The sequence below is a fragment of the Scomber scombrus genome, chromosome 18 (genome assembly GCF_963691925.1).
Source record: "Scomber scombrus chromosome 18, fScoSco1.1, whole genome shotgun sequence".
Classification (NCBI taxonomy): Eukaryota; Metazoa; Chordata; class Actinopteri; order Scombriformes; family Scombridae; genus Scomber; species Scomber scombrus.
Window position 1 is genome coordinate 11,937,733 of NC_084987.1, and position 12,395 is coordinate 11,950,127.

General features: G+C 46.6%; 1 protein-coding gene across 1 annotated transcript in view; it reads left to right on the top strand.

The window, feature by feature from the left end:
* Positions 1-860: 860 nt before the first annotated feature.
* Positions 861-12,395, top strand: part of adgrl1a (adhesion G protein-coupled receptor L1a) — a 37,343-nt gene continuing 25,808 nt past the window's right edge. The window contains exons 1-3 of the mRNA XM_062439616.1: positions 861-1,066; positions 2,198-2,307; positions 8,761-8,775. Coding sequence (XP_062295600.1) covers positions 867-1,066; positions 2,198-2,307; positions 8,761-8,775 — 325 coding nt within the window. The 5' untranslated portion in view covers positions 861-866. The remainder of the gene's footprint in view (positions 1,067-2,197; positions 2,308-8,760; positions 8,776-12,395) is intronic.

Genomic DNA, 12,395 nt, shown 5'->3' on the forward strand with positions numbered 1-12,395 from the left:
GTAAAGGCAGCTAGAAGCCATTTTGTATTTTTTGAGTGCGAGGTTGAATGTAGAGGCAGTCTGAAAGGTATGCAGTTGCAGAGAGCTGGAGAGAGACGGCGAGTGTCTCTCTCAGCGCCTCTTTGCAGCCCTCTTTCATGCCTCTCAGCCTGGCTCAGCGATTAACCCCGCTGTCTCTGCTGACCCTTCTCCACACAGAGCCCCGCTGCTGGCCACAGTATGTTGACATGCTTCTCAAACAGCTGATTAACAGCAGTGAATGTGCAACTGCCATACACACCAGAGGTGAAGATGTACACATGCATTAATTCTCTCTCTCTCTCTTTTTTTTTTTGTTGCTTATTTTACCATAACTTCCTCTCTAAGGTGCCACTCAGACATCTAGTTGAGGTGGAATAGACTAAATGATGCTGGAAGAATATACTGTTCTTCCCAGAGGAACTGTGGGGATGAGTATTATAAGCTGATGCCTGTGTCTGTGTAGGAGTTTGTTAACACTTGAAATTCTCACAGTTTGTTTCACAAGTGGTGCAGTATCTCATTGGAGAAGCTGGTATGGCTGCAAATCTTTCATGCCAATATGTGATGTTTGGTGTTCCAATGCGAAAACTGGATTGCCAGGCTGTGCATCAACAGTGCTGATATATTACAATTCAGTGAAGAGTAAGATGAGTCGATAATAGCTCATTTGTGTTTAATGTGAGGACAATAGGAACCGCTTTCTATCCGCCTGCTCTTGTCAAATACTACACATCATATATACAATGCGGTCCAGTAATAAAGTACCTCCTAAAAGTATTAAGGTTCATTGAAATATCAATAACTTTGCCTCTCTCCCTTTTTCCATTCTAGCTCTGAGCCGGTCAATGATGCCCTTCGGCTTGATGCGTCGAGAGCTGGCGTGCGAAGGCTACCCGATCGAGCTGCGCTGCCCTGGAAGTGATGTCATCATGATTGAGACGGCCAACTACGGCCGCACTGATGACAAGATCTGCGACGCGGACCCTTTCCAGATGGAGAATGTGCAATGCTACCTGCCTGACGCCTTCAAGATAATGTCACAGAGGTAACTATTGATCTGTTTGGATTCAGTCAGAGTCAGAGCCTGTTATTGGCCCCGGAAAAAACAAGATACTGTTTCACAACATAATTTGTCCAGAATTTCCTCCTTTTCCTCCTGAGGTGTTGGTTTTTTGTGTGGAATACTAAAGTCAGCATCCTTGCACGCAAAACAATTCTGAATCTAGATGTGCATGTGTACGGTGGTGTGTGTGTGTGTGTGTGTGCATGTGCATTTGCATGTGTGTTTGTGAACGGGTGTGTTTTGGATTGTTCAGTATTTGTAGTGCTTCCTAAAGCTGCTCTCTGCGTTTGTGCTCAGCATCTGCTTCCTCTGAGCTCAGATCAATGGAAGCCCTTTCCCAGCTATCCATCACGCATGTAATGGAGGCACAGGGTGCTAGCTTGGGGATAGAGCAAGAGAGAGAGGCAAATGGCAGGGGGTGGAGGAGAGAATTGAGGGGCTAAAGAAAGGAAAAGAGACTAATAGAAATGATGGGATGATAGAGTGAGTGCAGCAGAGATGTGAGATATAAAGAGAGAGAATGTTAAAAGGTGGATAGAGAAGGATTATGTGATGTGAAAGAGTGAGTACATGTGTATGCGAGTGTGTCTTTTCTTCTGTGTGTGTGTGTGTGTGTGTGTGTATGTCTCTGTGTTTCTCAAACGTGAGGAGGCATGCAGCGATGCGGTTTAGATGTAGGTATTATGTGCATATGAACGTTTTCCCCGTGTGTGTAAAGTATTTGCCTTAGCCCCCCTCGTCCTTCCCTGTTCTCTCACCTCTAATTGCTCCCACTCACAATCCCCCAGGAGGGGAGCCTCTTACGTCACTCGCCCTCTCCCTGCCTCTTTCCTCCCTCCTTCATTCTCTCTATCCTTCATCCTACTCCTTGCCCTCCTCCCTCCCTCTCTGTTTCCCCCCTCCCCTCGGGTGCAGCTGTCACATGATCTAGTCTAGTGTGAAATTACTCCCTTCCCTACCGTTCTTTCCGTCTTTTAGACCCCGAAGATGTTTTTTTATATCCAGTCCTCTTTGTCTTTCTTACAATGGCACTGCAATCACTTAATTTCTCTGTTCTCTCTTTACTTCCTTCCTTCCTACTTCCTTCTTTCCTCTGTCTGTCTTCTCTCGCAGGTGTAATAACCGCACCCAGTGTGTGGTGGTAGCAGGGTCGGATGTGTTCCCAGACCCCTGCCCGGGGACTTATAAGTACCTGGAGATCCAGTACGAGTGTGTTCCCTACAGTGAGTACTGAGACCCTGTCAACCCCTCCCACCTCCCCAACCCCCTGCACCCCAATCACCGCCCCGACCATCCCTCCCTCTACCCCCCCACCCGAACCTCCTACCTGCATTTTAAGCCCTCAGAAACCCCCAACAAATGACATCCTCACACTCAGACGTGCACACTTGCTCTCTCTGGCTTTTTTTCCAACACAAACACAACAAGACAATCATCCTCTCCTGCTCTCTCTGTCTGTCTCTCTCTCTCTTCTTTCTCTCTCATACACTTCCACTGCACAGACACACACATGCACACACTCACGCAGAGCGCTAAACCTTTTTTCTTCATCAACAGAGTGATGCACCAGTATCTGAGAGGGATTTTCACATGGGGGAAGGTGCTCCACAAACACAGGGACTGATAAGCACTTCACGCACACCCACTGCAAACATGGGGTCAGCCCTCATTGGCGTTCACAGCAGTGTAACACACACCACCCCACACTCACACACTGATTGACCCAAGGGCATGCCACTGCCTTTATCTGGTGCCAAACACCTTTGCTGTCCCTCTGATTTCCAATAAAAATTAAAATTGGGCGCAGTGAGACTGGGAGGCAGGGGGTGTTGTGTGTGTGCCACAGCTCACAATAGGAATGTTAACACAAACAGCAAAGGGCTTATTTGAGACCACATGACCTAGAGCGCCACACATTTTAATGTCCCCATGGTAACGGCTGACTTCCTCATGGCACTGCTCAGAGCTCCGTGGCAGGTGTGACACACACACATACCTGCACATACACAGGCAAGTTAACCTCACAGTCACAAATGGGAGACACACACACAGTTGCTCTCTTTCTCTCTCTCTCTCCCTCTGGCTCCTCCTCCTCTGTGCAAGCATGCACACAGACACACACAAACAAGAGCGCACTCACACAGCCAAAGGAGCAGGCACAGCAAGGATTATATGGTGTTGTGTTGATCCTCGCTCATGTGAAAATCTCCGCTCAGTCTCCCTTCCTCCCTCTCATGTATTATTACTCTCAGCATTGATCCCTTCACTGTGCAGGAGCACCTGGCTGGAGGGGAGGAGTACTGGTGCTCCCCTCCACTGGGTAGAAGATGAATTGGGGTGCAAGAAGGGGTGGAGAGACATTTGAGGGTGTTAGGGTCAGGGGGAAACTGGGGTACTAAGGGCTGTTTGATCAGGCTGGGGGATATGGGTGCTTGTCTCTGCTTTTTCCTCAGGCGCAGATGTTGTGGCAATCCACAGGATCAAGTCAACGCCAAGCTGCTAACCTCCTTTGCTCTCTACTTCTGCTTCCTCCTTCTCATCTCCTCTATCTGAGATCTCTCACTCCTCCTCCCTTTGTTTATTGTCTCTTACAGTCAATATCATCTCTTCTCTTTCAAAATCTTCTCTCTTCTCTATATTCTGCGTGTCTTTCACTTCCAGTCTATACTACAAGGTCTTAAATCTTCATCTATCCTCCTACTTCTCTCATTCTTCTATTTTTGCTCTCCGTCCATCAATCTGCCACAGTATCTTATCATTCTATTCTGTCTCTTCCACTGTCTCTGTTGTTTTTTTCTTTTACAGGTGGGACAAATTACCAAAATATCCAACCATCCATCTCTGATGGGGAGGCTCAATAAAACTCAGGGACTTCCAAGCACTTCTTTCAGCCTTTGCCCTTCCTCTGCTCAATGATTTTGTGCCCTCAGTTTACTTTTTGAGAGACTTTTTGGAGTCAGGTTGCAGTCAAAGTTGCAGATAAGAAGAAGCTAGCTGGGTTTCTTGTCATTGGGGATTATTCTCTAGTGTGAATCTTTTCTTCACAGCCTTCCAAGTGGCAACAAGTGTTTTTCTTGAGTCTCCTCTGCCCTCTGTTCACCTGCATTTTAGTAGATATTAGCTTTGGTCAGACTGACCCTCTCCAATGATGTGACTGTTTGTTAGTTGTCTGGTAGTCTTGTGCTAAAGCATGTTGTTCTGTATGATATTGTCCATAGAGGGTCATGGTAGAATTGCCATTGTACCTGACTTCTCCTCCTCATGCATTCTAACCTTGTCTTTTTCCCTCTGACTGCACAAGGCAGCTTGTTCTCTCTCCGAGAGGCAATCAAAGGGATGATTAAATACCTGCTAACTTGCATTTTTCCTCCCTGTTTGGGAAAAAAACTTTGTTGATTGCGTCTGAAATATGGCATTGCTTAAAAAATTGGAAGCTGATCCCTCCATGATGAAAAGTCCCATCTGTCTGAGGTGACAGAGAAGAGCCAATTACCCCTGTCCTCTGCCACTCTTACAGCCACACACTACACCCGGTCACACACCCACACATAAACAGCAAAAGTGTGCACGCACGTGTCACACTGCAGGCTGCTCTGCGTGTTTGTGCCCGTCTGACAAACTAAATACAACCTGACACATTCAGATTCAGAGCTGGAACTGTTCATCCCAAAACCTAGTCACCGTCGCACCGCACACCACTCAACTCGGCCACTTTTAATTACCAGGAGAGAGGGCGCGTCGCTCTCTTCAGTTCTGCCTCAGCAGAGATTTGTCAAGATTAATTGAATTTGCTGCTGCTAATCGCTCTGGTAATGCCCCATCGTTCACGTCTGGCTGGGAACGCTGGGCACTCTGGCATCATCCAAGGCTGACGCATGTTTTTTGTCGGTTGTCTCGATGAAGAGGTGAAAGATAGAGAGATGATATGTAAAGCTCGAGTGTCATAGCAGCTGAGATGGTGTGTGCAACTGTGTTGATGTTTGCATCTGACAGGGTCCTCTGTGTATGTGTGTGTGTGTGTGTCACACAGGCGCCATGTTACCAGTCACCTGAAATGGTGAGGTGACAGCCAGAGCCAAGTTGACACACACACACACACACACACACCTCTGACGGCTTAGCTCAGACAAGGGTTCAGAAAGTGTGTCTGTTGCTGCACGTGGGATCGCCGTGGCAAAATACAACATCTGCCAAAAAGTCAAATCATATCTCATCGAGCCAAAAGGCCCTGTGAGGCCACCCTGCCACATATCATTGTTTTTGCCAACGGGACAGAGCAAGACAAAACGGCTCAACTGAACTCTCATTTCACACTGTCACAGCCTGCTGTAGACTGCTAGATTCCATTAAGACATCACAGATCTATGCACACAGTTGCAGCGTGTTTTTACTGCAGTGGAAATCCGACACTGCAGTCTTAACACAGATGTACACAAAGTCACGGTAAATCCTCCCTGTGAGAGAACTCTACCTGTTCCCCCTCCTCCTCCTGGACGGAGTGCTACATCATTATTGATTCCTAATGCTCTCCATTGGGGCTATCCATGCTAGCCATGCCAGAGTCATTAGACCTAGTGTTGTTTGCCTGTGCTATTTCATCAGCTGTGATTTATCTTGTTAATATGCACAGAGCAGGTAGATGAAGAACCAGCTTTAAAATCGCCTATAGAGACTATACAGTAAAGATTCTACAGAGCGTCTTAGGTAACTTCTTATTCTCCACTTTCACATTCATTCATTTATTTTGTGGCTCTGCCTTGTTTAACTTTATAAAATTGATTCTTCCCCACAAATGTAGTCAGCACTGCCTATTCATTATAAGACATCACTTTTTGGACACAAAGCCGCTGGAAATGATAGTTGACTTGTCGGGAAGAGTTTGTCAGTAGAAGGAATAATGGCATTGTAATATGACAAGTTTTCAGGGGAGGAGAGGAAACACTTTGATGTAGCTCAAAATGAAATTCTATTAATATGTATAGGGACACCATTAGACGTGGGTCTCATAAATGTTTGGTGAATGAGAAGCAGGCGGCTTTGCTCAGGCCCTGGAAACGGATGACTCTTTACTGTGAAAGATGAAAAGTGAGAGAGGGAGAAAACAGAGAGGGGAGAGGACGGAAGAAGCTGGAGAGGACACACTATCTCTCAGCACTGTGAAAGAGACAGAGGAGGCTAAGTTGTCCCGTACAATGTGTGTGTGTGTGGGTGTGGGTGTGTTTTTGAGAGTGTGTGTTTCTAGCTGTACTCATTAGTGTGGGTGTAATTGATAGGGTTGTAGAGCACGCTGAGCAGAGTGATTAAGGGGAGAGAGGGCAGTGGCTTATTTCTCAAAAGGGCCCTGAAAGAGAAATGCTGAATGAATCAGACAAACAACCAAGGTGGCCTTAAAACTAACCTCCTGCTCACTGTGAGGACAGTTTGATGAGTTTCTGTCTCTTTTCTCTGTGTTTGTGTGTGTGTGCGTGTCGTCCGGCACGTGTGATGATCTTGTGTGTGTCTGTGCTTAGTGTCTATTTTTCAGGACAGCCAAGAGCAGAAGAAAATGGAATCAACAGAAGTCTTCCATTTCCCCTATTTTTCTTCTCCTTTTCTGCAGAATTGAAGCCATTTTCTTACTTATTGTTTCTCTCTCCCTCTCTACATGACATTAGTGGGAATCACTCACATCGTTTTTTCTCCTGTTTAGGAAGACATACGTAGAAGTTCATTTGCAACATTACATTTAGTTGGCCATCTTTTGAGGACTGTTACCTCATAGAAGCTCTGCACTTCTGGTGTCACCCATGCAGTTACCAGGGAGAGGATAAAAGCTCTGGATGCTCTCAGAACAGTCTCTCCCTCTCCTAACCTTGGAGCTAATGATTGCACTCACAGTTGGTGGCGGGGATGTAATGCTTTCTTGCCCCCTGCCCCTGCTTCACAGGACTCGTATTCATAGCTTTGCCATGTTTACCCCTCTAGGCTGAAAATGGCGACCATTCCCCAGGTCTTCATGGAGGTTGTTTGTCCAGTTTGATCTTGGCATATGATGATAAATGATCAGTGGTGCTGCTGATACTGATGCTGCCTCTGCTGTACTGCTGCCAAGATGCAAGGCCATCCCCACACAGATCAGGCTACTGCTGCTAACGCTCCCTTTTTCCTTTTCATTTTGGACGCTCTTTTTTTTTTTTTTTTACATCTCTCTTACTCTGTTGCTGTCTCTGTCTCTCCCTCTCCCTCTCTCTCTCTCTCTCTCTCTCTCTCTCTCTCTCTCTTTCTCTCTCTCTCTCTCTCTCTCTCTCTCTCTCTCTCTCTGTCTCTCTTTTCTGTATTGGCAACCCTGCGAGGTGTCATGACAATTTCACAGGCCTCCCTGGAGACATCTGACTTCCCACGAAACACACATGACAATCATGCTCGCAGCAGGGATCCACCAGGCATGTGCCTTTTGACACATCTCTTCCCCGAGAGACATGACGATCCATTCGCACACCACTTGTGCACATAGGACAGGCGTGTGCCAGCACTGTAATGTGAAAGGCGGACCCGAGATCCTTGCCCGCTCCTCCTCGAGTCTTCAGCTGCTCGCGGACCTCCCCAGATGAGGTGACACGAGACAGGTGCCGAGCAGCATCACGGATGTCAGTGGAGCCACACCTTACCTACTCCTGTCAGCTGAGGCTTTGGTGTGACTCAACACACCAACCTATTGATTCTAGTGTGATGAGCCCACTGTAGACATTTGTCTCATCTCTCTTTTGTCTCTATCCTCTTTATTTTCTCCCCTCCCCTGTCCGTGTCTCTTCATTTCTCTCTATGTTTCTGAGGCGTTCCACTCTGTCAAACCCTCCCTTTCCCCTTTTGTTTGTTCTCTTTTTCTTTGATGAGCCAGCCTTGGCCAGGCAAGCCGGCAGCTCCCCATTGATTGGGCGGTCGATGGGTTGAGTGTTTTTGCTGGCTTCTATAGCGAGCTTCCTGACTCTGTAAATTGAGCAAAGCCAAAAGCACCGCTTTCTTTGGATCAAGGGACTGCTCTAATGTCAACAGTGACTGTACTTGGAGAGAGAAGAATAGAGAAGATCCCTGTGAAGGCAACTAGACACAGATAGAGACATCCTCGTTGCCATCTTTCCATCTACCATCCCCTGATCTCTCTCTTTACCTTTCCCCACTCTTTGTTTACTTCCACAGCTGAAGAGGACCACATCACTGTTTCTCTCTCCTACAGGTTCCTGGAGCTGGAGTTTGGGCATAAGGGTGGGAGTGAGGGAGGGATGTGGCAATAAGAGGGGTGGAGGTGGGGTCGAGAGTGTGTGGTTGAGGGTGGATTGTGTTGTTGGGGGATTATTGATGAAGCTGAAATGAAATGGAAATGGATTTAAACCCAGGTCAGGCCATTTTCCCCTCCTCGTTTTCCATTTGAGCCATCCTTTCTCTGAGTAGCCAACCATAACACAGACAGATAACTTGCTTTAAAAAAAAGAGAGAGAGAAAGGACAGCATTTTATTTAATCTCAATTTTCTCTTTTTTCCTGCACCTGTTTTTTCTTTCATTCTCTTTACTTTCCCTCCCTCTCTCTCTCTCTCTCTCTCGCTCGCTCTCTCTCTCTTTCTCTCTGTCTCTCTTCCTTACTGTCTTTCTATTTTATCTTTCTATCTTCTTCTTTCTCCTTTTTCCGATGCTTGAATAGAAGTGGATCAAAAAGGTAAAGACCACAATGAACATAACAACCACAGCTCGCCCCTTCCTCCCTCCTCCTCCTCCTCCTCCTCCTCCGCCCCCTCCGCCCTTGTCTCCCTCCCTCCCTCCCTCCCTCCCTCCCCCCATATCTCCCTCCTAACCCAGCACCTTGTGTAGTGGTCATGTTTGATGTTGATATCCCTCCCTTTTCTTTCTCAATCTTTAATCGCCTCCTCTGCCCTTCTCTTTCTATCTCTCTTTGACTTATAACCAAAACTCTAAAATCCTTCTAGATTTCCTCCTTGGTTCTGATGACACCAGCCTAACCTGCACGCACGCACGCACGCACGCACACACACACAAACACACACACACACCGACCCACATACACACACACACACACACACACACACACACACACACACACACTCACATAGACATGTATACACAAACAAGCACATGCACATCAACCCTGCAAAATAAACATCATGAGAGGTCAGTCCTGTATCTATGAGAGATAAACTAGAGATACACTTCATTTCTTTCCTGTAAGAAGTAGCACATCTCAGCCAAAACTTACAGACAACATACATTCATATCATCTCATGGGATGGCAAATCTCTCCTCTTTTGATCATCCCTTTCAAAAAAACCATCTTCCTCTTCACACTGTTGCCTCACACACACCTGATGATTCACATTTCTCATCGAGTTTCACTCATTTCGCTACTGCAATGTATTTGTCCCTCCAGACCTGAAAAAAGTCTCTCTTCTCTTCCTTTACATTATTCAGCTGCTCCTTTTCTCCACATATGTATCTCTTCCCCACTTTTTTTATTTTCCCAGGAACAATTCAATTTGTTGCTGTTGTAATCTCAAGAAACAAGGGGTTAAGAATAACAAAGTAACTGGCCAAAGTTTCACCCAGATCATTTTTACAGTATCCCATTTCCAGGTGCTTCAGTGTCCTTCTCTCATTCTGTCTCTCTTTCTTTTTCAATTAATCCCACTTTCATTTAACTATTTTACTCTCACTGTCCCCTTACCTACTCACTGTCCTTACTTATTTCCGCTGTTTTGTTTCTCATCCTCCCTTTCTTTTGTTCTCTTTCTCTCGCCTTTCTCTGATTGGTTTATCTCTCAGATCACATCTGGCAATCACAAGCAGCCGCAGGCTCTTTTGAGCATCTCTTACACTCTTCTTTCTCCTCTTCTTCTCTCTCTCCCCCGTCTTTTTCTACAGTCTGTCACTGCCACCTCTCTGTTTTCTTTATTGCACATGCACTGTGAACTTGTGCCCCCCTTTACCCGTCCACAAGTCAATCCTTCCTGGTTCCTTATGTGTTCAATGAGGCTCCGGAGGGGGAGGGGGGAAGGGGATTGGAGGAGGGAGGTGCATCCCCTGTAGGTAGTGCTCCAGCTCCTTGTAATGGCCTCTCTGATGCAGCAGAGCTTCAGCACAAGCACTCCTAAAGAGACCCAATCAGCATGGCCAGGCACCTCAATCACTAGCTCCTTGAACAGAGATAGATCTGACCCATATCCAAGGTTGTGGTAAGAGTAGTGGCCATAAGTGCAAGCTTCCTAGTGAGCCTTAACTCTCCCTCTCAGGTCCCCAACCTCCTCAACTCTCTGAACCCCCACCATTCACATCTGTCTCAGCCTCAGCCATTCCCCTGTCTGGCCCCATGGCTGGATCCATATGTTGGAGAAATTAACTCTTATAGAGGTTGCCATTAACTGGTTTATGGAGCCCTTTGTCTGTCGTTGTGTCCATGGCTTTTCATTAACATGGATCATTGTTCCACATTTTTCTCCCACTGCAAGCGGCCATTTTAGCTCTCTCTCCGTGCTTGCAGTGGAATAGAAAGCTGCAAAACCCTCCTCCTCCTCCTCCTCCTCCTCCTCTTCCTTCTCCTCCTCCTGCTTCTGCCTCACCCAACTGGTTATTTTTATTTACTACTCTTCCTCCCACTAACATTAAGATGGAAACCCCTTTCCTCGGTCTGCACTCCTGCCCTTACCCAACCTTAATCCATCCCACCACTGCTGCTAAACACAGTCCCTTTCTCTGTTTATGGCTGAATTAACATTCCAAACGTGCGCCTTGCCCGTGTCTGTCAAATTAATCCTTACTGATTGATCTGCTAATTGACAGATTGGGATTGGGATGAGGTGCATCGTGTGGTGGTGTCACATGCTGGAGATCCTGTTCAATGAATGTCCAATACTTGTCACCCTACCTACTGTCAGGCTATTTTAAGACCAAACCAGCGTCAGCCGCCTCTGTCTTCTCATCACTCCCTCTGTCCCTTTTCTCACCTTTTTTGCTGACAGTCTTGCAGAATACACTACCCACATCATTACAGTATTCCCTTTATCACTGCTGACAGGACCAAACAAGGGTCCACCATATTTTTCTCACCTCCAGTTTGTTTGCTTCTAAAGGAAAAGGGGCAAGAAAAGGAGGCAGTATTAGACTACTGTGCACAATCTTTTTTTTCGACGGAGGGTGGGAGTGGGGGAGCATACTGGGAAAGAACCATCACTCAAGTAAACAGCTCTCTCTACCTGTGATTTGGAAAAAGTGAGAGGAAATGAGTGACAAACCACTGCATCGCGCAACAGGAAAACACAAAGAATGGCTGCAAATGGAGGGAAAGAAGAGCAGTCGCTATAGAGACGATAAGTAAGGCAGCATCGCCTCATTAGGAATGACCCACCACACACAAGCACTGTCATGTGACCAAGGCAATGCAGACACTTTATTCAGTGGCCCATGGAGATAGGGAAGAGTATAGGGATTGACTGTACATGTAGAAATCATTGCATTGTTAGAGCCAAGGAACTGAGAGGTGAGTGGGTGAGGCAGGTGGCCATGAATATAAATCACAGAAGCTGGTTTCAGGACCTTTAAGGAGACATGATGACTGTGGGAAGCCTGATTCAGAGCAGGAAGTGGGAGGGAGCGACATGCAGGGCAGTGGCAGGCAAAGCTAGGCTAATGTTACAGCCATGCAGGTTTATTGTTCCCCCACCGCTTAAGTGTCAGTCAGTGTATAGTCTGCCCCTCTGTCATCTACTGTATCTGCAGCTGTGTCCCGACCAACTTTCCTGTCACTCAGTGTCAGCTTTGCTCCAAGGCAGATAAGACTTGCTTTCAATGGACAATATCTCTAGCTGTTGCCAGCTTTTGGTCTCAGTGAAGGGTATTCTCTGGGGTGAATGTTTGGGTTGATAAAGGTGCCAGTTTGACACCTGCCTCCTCCACTCTCTGGACAGTGTGTGCTTGTGTGCATTGTTTGAGAGTCTGTGTGTATCCTTAGAGTGTACGTCTGTGTGTCATGTCTGTGCATGGCTGTTTGTACTGTATTGTGTTTTTACTCCAATGACTTGACCCCCTTGTAGTCTAAAAGGAAGCGGAAACACAATGGGAGCCTCTCCCTTCTTTTTCCTTAATTTTCTCCTCTTCTCTCTGTCACTATATGTCACTCCTCAGCAGATTAACTCACTCCTAATTCTCATTTCACAGGAAATAACCTATTTATTCTCTTACTCCACTTTCTCTCGCTCTCTTCTTGTTTGCATACACAGAACACGCTCACATCCCTCTTCACGCTTTCTTCTATCTTTCTGCCTATTTGTC